Source organism: Pristiophorus japonicus, chromosome 11 (assembly GCF_044704955.1).
Source record: "Pristiophorus japonicus isolate sPriJap1 chromosome 11, sPriJap1.hap1, whole genome shotgun sequence".
Lineage (NCBI taxonomy): Eukaryota > Metazoa > Chordata > Chondrichthyes > Pristiophoridae > Pristiophorus > Pristiophorus japonicus.
Genome location: NC_091987.1, coordinates 109,436,421 through 109,450,346, shown reverse-complemented (window position 1 = coordinate 109,450,346; position 13,926 = coordinate 109,436,421). Strand labels below are relative to the sequence as shown.

General features: G+C 42.9%; 1 protein-coding gene across 1 annotated transcript in view; it reads left to right on the top strand.

The window, feature by feature from the left end:
• The window catches only part of cnksr2a (connector enhancer of kinase suppressor of Ras 2a), a 799,210-nt gene extending 786,281 nt beyond the window's left edge, over nucleotides 1–12,929 (top strand). Inside the window, exon 21 of the mRNA XM_070893873.1 lies at nucleotides 12,543–12,929. Coding sequence (XP_070749974.1) covers nucleotides 12,543–12,764 — 222 coding nt within the window. The 3' untranslated portion in view covers nucleotides 12,765–12,929. The remainder of the gene's footprint in view (nucleotides 1–12,542) is intronic.
• The last annotated feature ends 997 nt before the right edge of the window (nucleotides 12,930–13,926 follow it).

The window sequence follows — 13,926 nt, the reverse complement described above, 5'->3', positions numbered from 1 at the left end:
CACCTTGATTATAAAATTCACATCCTCATGTTACAAACTCTCCATGACGTCACCCCTTCCTTTCTAAAACATAGAAACATAGAAAATAGATGCAGGAGTAGGCCATTTGACTCTTCAAGCCTGCACCACCATTCAATAAGATCATGGCTGATCATTCACCTCAGTACCCCTTTCCTGCTTTCCATACTCCTTGATCCCTTTAACTGTAGGGGCCATATCTAACTCCCTCTTGAATAGATCCAATGAACTGGCATCAACAACTCTCTGCAGTAGGGAATTCCACAGGTTAACAACCCTCTGAGTGAAGAAGTTTCTCCTCATCTCAGTCTTAAATGGCTTATCCTGAGACTATGTCCCCTGGTTCTGGACTTCCCCAACATCGGGAACATTCTTCCAACATCTAACCTGTCCAGTCCCGTCAGAATTTTATATGTTTCTATGAGATCCCCTCTCATCCTTCTAAATTCCAGTGAATACAGGCCCAGTCGATCCAGTCTCTCCTCATATGTCAATCCTGCCATCCCGGGAATCAGTCTGGTGAACCTTCGCTGCACTCCCTCAATAGCAAGAATGTCCTTCCTCAGATTAGGAGACCAAAACTGAACACAATATTCCAGGTGAGGCCTCACCAAGGCCCTGTACAACTGCAGTACGAACTCCCTGCTCCTATACTCAAATCCCCTAGCTATGAAGGCCAACATACCATTTGCCTTCTTCATCGCCTGCTGTACCTGCGTGCCAACTTTCAATGACTGATGGACCATGACACCCAGGTCTCATTGCACCTCCCCTTTTTTAAATCTGCCGCCATCCAGATAATATTCTGCCTTTGTGTTTTTTCCACCAAAGTGGATAACCTCACATTTATATACATTATACTGCATCTGCCATGCATTTGCCCACTCACCTAACCTGTCCATGTCAACCTGCAGGCTCTTAGCATCCTCCTCACAGCTCACACCACCTCCCAGCTTAGTGTCATCCGCAAACTTGTAGATATTACACTCAATTCCTTCATCTAAATCATTAATGTATATTGTAAATAGCTGGGCTCCCAGCATTGAGCCCTGCGGCATCCCACTAGTCACTGCCTGCCATTCTGAAAAGGACCCATTTATCCCGACTCTCTGCTTCCTGTCTGCCAATCAGTTCCCTATCCACGTCAGTACATTACCCCCAATACCATGTACTTTAATTTTGTACACCAATTTCTTGTGTGGGACCTTGTCAAAAGCCTTTTGAAAGTCCAAATACATCACATCCACTGGTTCTCCCTCGTCCACTCCACTAGTTACATCCTCAAAAAATTCTAAAAGATTTGTCAAGCATGATTTCCCTTTCATAAATCCATGCTGACGTGGACCGATCCTGTCACTGCTTTCCAAATGCGTTGCTATTTCATCTTTAATAATTGATTCCAACATTTTCCCCACTATTGATGTCAGGTCTATAATTACCCATTTTCTCTCTCCCTCCTTATTTAAAAAGTGGGGTTACATTAGCTACCCTGCAGTCCATAGGAACTGATCCAGAGTCAATAGACTGTTGGAAAATGACCATCAATGTATCTACTATTTGCAGGGCCATATCCTTAAGTACCATGGGATGCAGACTATCAGGCCCCGGGGATTTATAGGTCTTCAATCCTAACAATTTCCCGAACACAATTTCACGCCTAATAAGGATATCCTGCAGTTCCTCCTTCTCTAGACCTTGGTCCCCTAGAATTCAAAATTTTTCCCAGTCCTCAGGTTTGCTGCTTTTTCTGGCCAATTTATATGCCTCTTTCTTGGATCTAACACTATCCTTAATTTCCCTTGTTACCCACGGTTGAGTCACCTTCTCCGTTTTATTTTTACTCCAGACAGGGATATACAATTGTTGAAGTTCATCCATGCGATCTTTAAATGTTTGCCATTACCTATCCGCCGTCAACCCTTTAAGTATCATTTGCCAATCTATTCTAGCCAATTCACGCCTCATGCCATCGAAGTTACCTTTCCTTAAGTTCAAGACTCTAGTCTCTGAATTAACTGTGTCACTCTCCATCTTAATAAAGAATTCTACCATATTATGGTCACTCTTCCCCAAGGGGCCTCGCACAGCAAGATTGCTAATTAGTCCTTTCTCATTACACATCACCCAGTCTAGGATGGCCAGCCCTCTAGTTGGTTTCTCGACATATTGGTCTCGAGAACCATCCCTAATGCACTCCAGGAAATCCTCCTCCACCGTATTGCTACCAGTTTGGTTAGCCCAATCTATATGTAGATTAAAGTCACCCATGATAACTGCTGTACCCTTATTGCACGCATCTGTAATTCCTTGTTTGATGCTGAACTCATAAGGGTGAGTGCTCCTAACCCAGGGTGATGAGCTCTGCCTGTTTGCAGTAATGTAAGCACTGTTGAGTTCTGGAGTTGGCTGTCACAATGAATGGATCATATTACACATTGCAATGTACTTGATTACTCAGGCAGGCAGGATCTAATTACATATTCCAGACACATGCTAAGTGTGTCTTGTCCTCCAAGGGGACCGATCGGAAATTTGGTCTTGCCCTCCAAGGGGAACCAATCAGAACTTTGGTATTATAAATAGTTACAGCCTTTTTTTCACTGCATTTAATGGCTTATTTTTTTCTTCTTGGAATAATTTAATCAGAATTAACTGGCTCTAACTTTATTGTTTTTTCCAACCTACCCTTTCTTTCTAAAGATCTGGAATGTGCTATCATCACCTAACTTGATTCCCAGCATTTCCTATTCCAAGCTCTTCAATCTGGTGTCTATTACACACAGCACTGAGACCACGCTGTTTAGAGTCACCAATGACATTCTATATGATTGTGACTGCAAAATGTTATGCCTCCGAATTCGCCTCTAACCCTCTGCCACTTTTGATCCAGTCGACCATGCCATCCTCCTCTTTTCTGTGTGGTTGATTTCATGATTTTGTCCTCGTGCTGCTTCTGTAACTACCCATTCTACCGAATCCAAAACATCCTGCAATAGCATCTCCTTCCATGCCTGCACAGTCACCTCTGGTGTTGCCCAAGGTTCCATCCTTGACCCTCTCCTATTCCTCACCTGTGTACCTACTCTTGGGACCATTATCCATGAGCATGGGTTGTCTTTCCGATATATGCTGATGATACCCGGCGTTACCTCCACAGTGCTACCCTCGATTTCATAACCATCACTGTGCTAACTTAAAACTGTTTTAAGAGTACCATATAAATGTAATTTCTGGTTGTTTTGCTTTACTCTGTGTAATATTAAATCTTTAAAAGTAGAGGAGGAACGATCCCCAGTGGCACAGCAAATGTATCCAGTATATAGCTCAAAGCTGCACAGATACTGGAATCAACCCTAATCTTTGTCTTATGTAGCATGAAAGATACTACAATTAGCCTCACCACCACAGGTTGGTGCGGGGAAAACATTCACTCCAGCTTAACAAGCAGCTGTGCTAAAATCAGCAACAATAACTTACACTTACTAAGATACCAATGTCCTAATGTTTTGCTACATTAAAGGTTCACACGAAAAGAAGATAATTTGGACGTAAACAGAAATTTGGAGAGTTATGGTGAGGTCGAAGAGGTCGGTGTTAAGGAATCTATTGAAGGTGGGGGACAGCTAAAGCAAGGCAAAGCAATTTAACAAGGGAGGGCCAGAGAGTCCGGCCAGGATGCCTAAGAGTTACATAAGAAGTAGGAACAGGAGCAGGCCATATGATCCCTCGAGCCTGCTCTGCCATTCAATAAGATCATGGCGGATCTGATCATGGACTCAACTCCACTTCCCCGTCGCTCCCCATAACCCCTTATCCCCTTATAGTTTAAGAAACTGTCTATTTCTGTCTTAAATTTATTCAATGTCCCAGCTTCCATAGCTCTCTGAGGCAGCGAATTCCACAGATTTACAAACCTCTGAGAGAAGAAATTTCTCCTCAATCTCTGTTTTAAATGAGCGGCCCCTTATTCTAAGATTATGCCCTGTAGTTCTAGTCACCCCCATCAGTGGAAACATCCTGTTTGCATCCACCTTGTCAAGCCCCCTCATAATCTTATACGTTTCAATAAGATCACCTCTCATTCTTCTGAATTCCAATGAGTAGAGGCCCAACCTACTCAACCTTTCCTCAAAAGTCAACCCCCTCATCTCCGGAATCAATCTAGTGAACCTTCTCTGAACTGCCTCCAAAGCAAGTATATCCTTTTGTAAATATGGAAACCAAAACTGCACACAGTATTCCAGGTGTGGCCTCTCCAATACCTGTATAGCTGTAGCAAAACTTCCCTGCTTTTATACTCCATCCCCTTTGCAATAAAGGCCAAGATTCCATTGGCCTTCCTGATCACTTGCTATACCTGCATACTATCCTTTTGTGTTTCATGTACAAGTACCTCCAGGTCCTGCTCTACTGCAGCACTTTGCAATCTTTCTCCATTTAAATAATAACTTGCTCTTTGATTTTTTTTCTGCCAAAGTGCATGACCTCATACTTTTCAACATTATACTCCATCTGCCAAATTTTTGCCCACTCACTTAGCCTGTCTATGTCCTTTTGCAGATTTTTTGTGTCCTCCTCACACATTGCTTTTCCTCCCAACTTTGTATCGTCAGCAAACTTGGCTATGTTACAACCAGTCCCTTCTTCCAAGTCATTGATATAGATTGTAAATAATTGGGGTCCCAGCACTGATCCGTGTGGCACCCCACTAGTTACTGGTTGCCAACCAAAGAATGAACCATTTATCCTAACTCTCTGTTTTCAGTTAGTTAGCCAACCCTCTATCGATGCTAATATATTACCCCAACCCCATGATCTTTTATCTTGTGCAGCAACCTTTTATGTAGCACCTTTTCAAATTCCTTCTGGAAGTCCAAATACACCACATCCACTGGTTCCCCTTTATCCACCCTGTTCATTACATCCTCAAAGAATTCTATCAACTTTGTCAAATATGACTTCCACTTCATAAATCCATGCTGACTCTGCCTGAACGAATTTTGCTTATCCAAATGTCCTGCTACTGCTTCTTTAATAATGGACTCCAACATTTTCCCAACCACAGATGTTAGGCTAACTGATCTATAGTTTCCTGCTTTTGCAGTTACATTTGCAGTTTTCCAATCTGCTGGGACCTCCCCAGAATCCAGGGAATTTTGGTAAATTACAACCAATGCATCAGCAATCCCTGCCGCTACTTCTCTTAAGACCCTAGGATGCAAGCCATCAGGTCCAGGGGATTTATCTGCCTTTAGTCCCATTATCTTACTGAGTACCACTCCTTATAGTCCCTTGACTATCCACTGTTGGAATATTATTAGTGTCCTCTACTGTAAAGACTGATACAAAATATTTGTTCAGAGTTTCTGCCATCTCCATGTTCCCCATTACTAATTCCCTGGTCTCGTCCTCTAAGGGACCAACATTTACTTTAGCCAATCTTTTCCTTTTTATATACAAATAGAAACTCTTGCTTTCTGTTTTTATATTTTGTGCTAATTTACTTTCATAGTCTATCTTCCCTTTCTTAATCATTTTTTTAGTCATTCTTTGCTGGCTTTTAAAAGCTTTCCAATCTTCTGTCCTCCCACTAGTTTTGGCCACTTTGTATGCCCTTCTTTTTAATTGGATACTGTCCTTCATTTCTTTAGTTCGCCACGGATGACTATCTTTTCTCTTACACTCTTTCGTCCTCACTGGAATGTATTTTTTTTGAGAGTTGTGAAATATCTTCTTATATGTACACCACTGTTTATCAACCGTCCTACATTTTAATCTATTTTCCCAGTCCACTTTAGCCAACTCTGCCCTCATGCCTTCATAGTCTCCTTTATTTAAGCTTAGTATGCTGGTTAGATATCCAACTTTCTCACCCTCCATCTGAATTTGAAATTCAATAATGCGATGATCACTCACTACAAGGGGATCCTTTACTAGGAGATTGTTTATTAATCCTGTCTCATTACACAAGACCAGATAGAAACATAGAAAATAGATGCAGGAGTAGGCCATTCTGCCCCTCGTGCCTGCACCGGCATTCAATGAGATCATGGCTGATCATTCCTTCAGTACCCCTTTCCTGCTTTCTCTCCATACCCCTTGATCCCTTTAGCCGTAAGGGCCATATCTAACTCCCTCTTGAATATATCCAATTAACTGACCTCAACAACTCTCTGTGGCAGGGAATTCCACAGGTTAACAACTCTCTGAGTGAAGAGGTTTCTCCTCATCTGAGTCCTAAATGGCCTATCCCTTATCCTAAGACTATGTCCCCTGGTTCTGGACTTCCCCAACATCGGGAACATTCTTCCTGCATCTAACCTGTTCAGTCCCGTCAGAATATTACACGTTTCTATGAGATCCCCTCTCATCCTTCTAAACTCCAGTGAATAAAGGCTCAATTGATCCAGTCTCTCCTCATATGACAGCCCAGCCATCCCTGGAATTAGTCTGGTGAACCTTCGCTGCACTCCCTCAATAGCAAGAACGTCCTTCCCCAGACTAGGAGACCAAAACTGAACACAATATTCCAGGTGAGGCCTCACTAAGGCCCTGTACAACTGCATTAAGACCTCCCTGCTCCTATACTCAAATCCCCTAGCTATGAAGGCCAACATACCATTTGCCTTCTTTACCGCCTGCTGTACCTGCATGCCCACTTTCAGTGACTGATGAACCATGACACCCAGGTCTCGTTGCACCTCCCCTTTTCCTAATCTGCCGCCATTCAGATAATATTCTGTCTTCGTGTTTTTGCCCCCAAAATGGATAGCCTCACATTTATCCACATTATACTGCACCTGCTATGCATTTGCCCACATACCTAACCTATCCAAGTCAGCCTGCAGCCTCTTGGCATCCTCCTCACAACTCACAACGCCACCCAGTTTAGTGTCATCTGCAAACTTGAAGATATTACACTCTATTCCTTCATCTAAATCGTTAATGTATATTGTAAAGAGCTGGGGTCCCAGCACTGAGCCCTGCGGCATTCCACTAGTCACTGCCTGCCATTCTGAAAAGGACCCGTTTATCCCGACCCTCTGCTTCCTGTCTGCCAACCAGTTCTCTATCCATGCCAGTACATTACCCCCGATACCATGCACTTTGATTTTGCACACCAATCTCTTGTGCGGGACCTTGTCAAAAGCCTTTTGAAAGTCCAAATACACCACATCCACTGGTTCTCCCTTGTCCACTCTGCTAGTTACATCCTCAAAAAATTCCAGAAGATTCGTCAAGCATGATTTCTCTTTCATAAATCCATGCTGACTTGGTCCGATCCTGTCACTGCTTTCCAAATGCGCTGCTATTTCATCCTTAATGATTGATTCCAACATTTTCCCCACTACTGATGTCAGGCTAACCGGTCTATAATGACCCATTTTCTCTCTCCCTCCTTTTTTGAAAAGTGGTGTTACATTAGCTACCCTTCAGTCTATAGGAACTGATCCAGAGTCGATAGACTGTTGGAAAATTATCATCAATGCATCCACTATTTCTAGGGCCACTTCCTTGAGTACTCTGGGATGCAGACTATCAGGCCCCGGGGATTTATCGGCCTTCAATCCCATCAATTTCTCTAACACAATTTCCTGCCTAATAAGGATATCCTTCAGTTCCTCCTTCTTGCTAGACCCACTGTCCCCTCGTACCTTCGGAAGGTTATTTGTATCTTCCTTCATGAAGACAGAACCGAAGTATTGGTTCAGTTGGTCTGCCATCTCTTTGTTCCCCATTATAAATTCACCTGAATCCGACTGCAAGGGACCTATCTTTACTAATCTTTTTCTCTTCACATATTCACAGAAGCTTTTGCAGTCAGTTTTTATGTTTATTGCAAGCTTCCTCTCGTACTCTATTTTCCCCCTCCTAATTAAACCCTTAGTCCTCCTCTGTTGAATTCGAAATTTCTCCCAGTCCTCAGGTTTGTTGCTTTTTCTAGCCAATTTATATGCCTCTTCCTTGGCTTTAACACTATCCTTAATTTCCTTTGTTAGCCATGGTTGAGCCACCGTCCCAGTTTTATTTTTACTCCAGACAGGGATGTACACTTGCTGAAGTTCATCCATATGATCTTTAAATGTTTGCCATTGCTTACCCTTTAAGTATCCTTTGCCAGTCTATTCTAGCCAATTCACACCTTATACCGTCGAAGTTACCTTTCCTTAAGTTCAGGACCCTAGTTTCCGAATTAACTTTGTCACTCTCCATCTTAATAAGGAATTCTACCATATTATGGTCACTTTTCCCCAAGGAGCCTCGCACAACAAGATTGCTAATTAGTCCCTTCTCATTACACATCACCCAGTCTAGGATGGCCAGCTCCCTGGTTGGTTCCTCGACATATTGGTCTAGAAAACCATCCCTAATACACTCCAGGAAATCCTCCTCCACCACATTGCTTCCAGTTAGGTTAGCCCAATCAATATGTAGATTAAAGTCGCCCCTGATTACTGCTGTACCTTTATTGCACACATCCCTTATTTCTTGTTTGATGCTGTCCCCAACCTTACTATTACTATTTGGTGGTCTATACACAACTCCCACTAGCGTTTTCTGCCCTTTGAAATTCCGCAGCTCCACCCATACCGATTCCACATCATCCAGGCTAATGTCTTTCCTTACAATTGCATTGATTTCTTCTTTAACCAGCAACACCACCCTGCCTCCTTTTCCTTTCTGTCTATCCTTCCTAAATGCTGAATACCCTTGGATGTTGAGTTCCCAGCCTTAGTCACCCTGGAGCCATGTCTCCGTGATGCCAATCACATCGTATCCGTTAACTGCTATCTGCGCAGTTAATTCATCCACCTTATTCCGAATACTCCTCACATTGAGGCACAGAGCCTTCAAGCTTGTCTTTTTAACACACTTTGCCCCTTTAGAATTTTGGTGTAATATGGCCCTTTTAGTTTTTTGCCTTAGGTTTTTCTGCCCTCCACTTTTACTATTATCCTTTCTATATTTTACTTCTGACTAAGATAGCCTGTCCCCTGGTTAGTTCCGTTACATACTGCTCTAAGAACTCGTCCCTTATGCACTCTATAAACTCCTCAAGGCTACCTTGACCAATTTGATTTGTCCAATCAATATAGAGGTTAAAATCTGCCACCACTAGTGGTGGGATGATACACAGTAGGCCACTCTTAGAAGACTGGAGGCGGGGAACTAGGATGTAGCGCTGGGGACAGTTGCAGAGGTAGGGTAGAGTGAGTCCATAGATGGAGTTATAGACAAGGATAATGACGTCATCGCCGTGCACAGCCTGGAGTGGTAATTCAATAGCATCCCATGAGGCTGCCACTAGCGATGACAGCGCCAGCTTTGTGGGTCACGAATCGCCCTCCGCCCACTGGGTGAAAATTAATGGGGAGGTGCATGCCGGCATTTTGTCTGAATGCCCGACTTATCGATCGGCCTTTTGGTGACGATTTCACGGGGTCCATGGTGCGATGTTGCATCCCAGCACTCTGCTTCTGTGCCGGGCTGCTGCCACGGCACCCCGCTCCCCCAGTAGTGAAGTGGAGGCCCCTTTCCCCACTGCAGAGCCCACAGCGTGCCCTCCCCTTTAACAGAAGGGGAGGGCCCTGTGCTCCCATTCAGCGCTCCGATTTGTGCTGGAAAATTCCCGCACTTAGCGCGTCGTTACTGCCCCCGAGAGGAAGTTTAGTGCCCGGCATTGTGCTCCACTTTCTCTCGAGGGCAGTACCCCCCAATTTCGGGGCCAGGGCGAGACTTCTGTGCCGGGCACAGGAAGTCCCGTCTCACCTCGGTTACTGCCCTTAAATGGGGAGTAACCGAATTTCGACCCCAATTTATTGGAGAATGGCGAGCCACTGGGAATCAGCAAGGATAGGACATAATCCAGGTCGTGGAGTTCTGGATAGGTTAGATGTACAGGACTGATCTCTTAAGGTTTATTGAGGAGAACAACAACAACTTGTATTTATATAGCACATTTAACGTAGTAAAACGTCCCAAGGCACTTCACAGGAGCATTATCAAGCAAAATTTGACACTGAGCCATATTTGGACTGGTGATCAAAAGCTTGGACAGAGAGGTAGGTTTTAAGGAGCATCTTAAAGGAAGAGAGAGAGGCAGAGAAGTTTAGGGAGCGAATTCCAGAACTTAGGGTCTAGGTAGCTGCAGGCATGGCTGCCAATGATGGAGTGTTTAAAATCAGGGATGTGCAAGAGGCCAGAAATGGAGGAGTGCAGATTTCTCGGAGAGTTGTGGGGCTGGAGGAGGTTACAGAGATATGGAGGGGCGAGGTCATGGAGGAATTTGAGAACAAGAATGAGAATTTAAAAATTAAGGAGTTGCCTGACCAGGAGCCAAATATAGGTCAGTGAGCACATGGGCTGATGAGTAAACAGGACTTGGTGCAAGTTAGGAAAGGGGCAGCAGAGTTTTAATTGAGCTCAAGTTTATGGTGGGTGGAAGATGGGAGGCCAGCCATAAGAGCATTGGAATAGTCAAGTCTAGAAGTAACAAAGGCATAGATGAGGGTTTCAGCAGCAGACGAGCTGATGCAGGTGCGGAGATGGGCGATGTTATGGAGCATTGGAGAAAGTGAGTTTGGAGTTAACAAAGGTTTTAAGCAGAGGCAGGAGTGAGTTAGGAGTGAAAGGTAACGATATTTTGGAGATGGAAATAAGTGGCCTTGATGATGGGTTGCACTGCAAAGGTGTGAACACTGTCTTTAGTTCTAATCTTTTTAGCTGGGAACCTTGGTTGACATTGGAGAAGCATTTTTGGTATGGGCTTTGGGTCTCTATCAGGCCCGGCAGATATATTGTCAGCCAGATTCTCAGGAAAACCGCAAGCCGGCAGATCAGCTAATTGATCAGTTGTGCTGAGCCTGTTAACCATGGCAGCAGGGGGGAACCAAGCTCTGAAATAAAAAAACTTCCAGCAGCCTCACCTCCAGCTGATCCTGCAGAAATTCTCATGGGTAATCAGGAATAAAGATGATCAAGTAACGACTGCGTTAGGCAATGGAAAATCTGGGACTTGCCTGTTGGTGGGCCAGCAACTACCAGGGTCACATACATAAGACTCCTGCCCTTGTGACCTGATGCACTCTGTCACCTGATGTACAAAATTAATGCAAGTTTTGTCAAAATGTTTAACAAATTTTTGTAAGTCTAGTTATTTTTCTTTCAAGTGTCTCCCCATTGCTTCCTTTTGACACATTCAGGTGCACTATTCCCTCCAGGTCACTTGACTCTTTGATCAGATTTACTTTTAATAGACTGAAAAATGTTGATTAGATTTCCTGATCCATCTGTTTTCATCATAACATTACAGATTGAAAATATTAAAATGTAATGAGCATCGCATCTTTGGGTTTGCAATTTTTTGCAAATGCACTCTTAAATTTACTTTTCCTTTCTGTGCATTATTATGATTTGGACAATTTGAAATGTTATTTCCTATCTCGTTCAATAGCTAAGTCCTTCCTATGAACAGAAGTTTAGCTTTATGTTCCAGGTAAGATAGGCTGTAGCACACCAGGTCAACAACCAATCTATTTACTGATATGTGCACCAAATACAGTGTGAAATATAGACTCCTCAAATCTTTGCTCACGTTGCATGCCCAAAATGGTAAGTTTATTTTAGTGTCCACATCTCTACCTTTACAAGTGCAAAAACTGCTCTATCCTTTAGTGCATCTGATTACATTTGTGTGAACTAGTTCCCTTACACTTCATTTCACCAATCTATATCATTAAGCACATGTTTTAGAGTCGCACCTCGAAAAGACATCATTCTTCAAAATAATCACACAAGTTTTTTAAAAAACATGATTGACTTGAATCTTGGCTCACATTTAGTCAACTGGATATTTGAGTTAATCAAAAAAACAGTTCAATTCACTTGACAGATAGGAAAATCTACCAACCAACAGCTACCATAAGACTGACCAATCAAATTGCTCACTTATTTTTCAATACTGCCATTCACAAACCAGAAAGTACAACGTAACTAATCAGCTCACTAAAAATAAATTGCTCTAACTTCTTTTGGCAGCCAGATTGCTTTTCAAGCCACTGAGTACACACGTCTAAAAATAAACTGTAAACATAATTAACACAAAAAAATCAAAGAAATTCAGCCATAAAACTACCTATTTTACCTTAGAAACCATGTAAGAGCTTTCCCAGGCCAGGCCTACCAGTTGCCCTGCAGCTGAAATTATGCTCGGTTCATGGTGCCTACCATGTTTATCTTGTTTTCCTGCTAATATTTCCAAGGCTTTAATATATAAAATTTAATCACCACAGCATCTGGGTTAAAGAGAATTCAAGTAATTGTAAATTTCTACTTTTATAATGCAGCACAATTACAATATTGAATATAGAAAAGAGAAATGGTTTTGTTGGAAATCTGTCAGTGCACATTTTACTAAACACCTGAATGGAAATGCAAATAACGTATTGTACTGTTTTGCACAAATATAACTTGCATTTTTATTTTTGTAATTATGTGGATTTTTTTTTGTTTTACACCCTCAGGCAAAAGAAGGAGAAGTAGTGATTATAGACAAGATCCTAGACAATCCCAGCTTGACATCCAAAGAGTTTCAGGAGTGGAAACAAACCTATGTCGAGCTGTTCATGGATATCTGTCAGAACAATGCAGCCACAGAATCAGTAAATGGTGCAAGTGAACAAGCTGCACCTAAAACTACACCACCTCTGCTGCACACCCACTCATATATTGAAACCCACGTGTGAACAGTTTCTAGGCAGGCCTTGTATTAAATATAATAATTTTTGACTGCTTACTTTATACTGGTGAGTAATGATGCAAGTATTTTCTTAGTACGGAGACTCCAATTTAATTCCGTTATTTGTTGGCTTTGAGTTAGATTTTGGACACAAGTGGGGAGGTTTTTTAGTTTGTTTGAAGGGGCATTGTTGTCTTTATAAGATTCTTGGGAAAGCTTTATCCCTCCTTATAAATAGATGTGCTAATAATCCACTTAGGTCATGAAAACATCGTGGTGTGGCTTATGTGGGATTTTATTTTGGTGTGCCATTGATAAAAATGACATTGGGTTCTTTTAAGATCTTTCCCTACCCAGAATGGTAAATATGCCCTGTCAAGTCTAATAATACACATAAGTAATCACGAAAAGAGCTTAAGAAGAAATTGTGCTCATGGATTTTATTTTGGTTTTCCTTTTTTTTTCTCCACCCATGTTGCACATGATTCTCATAACAAACGTGTAGCAGATTATGAAGAGCTGCACAAGAATGTGTCTGCACTGCAGCTTCATGTCCATGAAAGCCCACACTCAGTCGGCACTTGCATTGCGTCCCCCTGCATTCACTCCGAATGCCACCACTCCACAGTGAACTGTGTCCCTAGAGCATAATAAGGCCAATTTTAGCTCCGTCCAACTGGCAGAATGAGGCAGCAGCAATTCCAAAATTACAATGCTGCAAATACTGCCTGGTTCCAGCTCCAATCCCGCCACCGCCATTTTTACCAGGACCTTCAAAAGAGGTTTCACAGGAGCCCATCTGAAGCATGCAGGAGCCTTATCGCAGTATGCAAATTGAGGTTCTATGATGTACACTAGATCCTGACTGCAATTACAAGGTACAAGCGGATGAACTGTGCCGCTCCACCCTGGGAGATGTGCAGCCAAACCAGTGAACAATAAAGGCCGCGCAAGACACGACCCAGGAAACATATAATTTTCTTTTGTATGGGGCCAAGAGGAACAGACTGCTCCACCAGGGACCAGAAACAAAGACAATCTGCTGTAGGCTCTTCTGAGGCTCTTGTGCTCCATCCACTGCCTGCCTGCGCTCCGCACATTGCCCTCCGGCACTCCGCCTATTGCCTGCTCCCGCTCCGCCCACTGCCTTCTCCCACTTCCCCCACTCT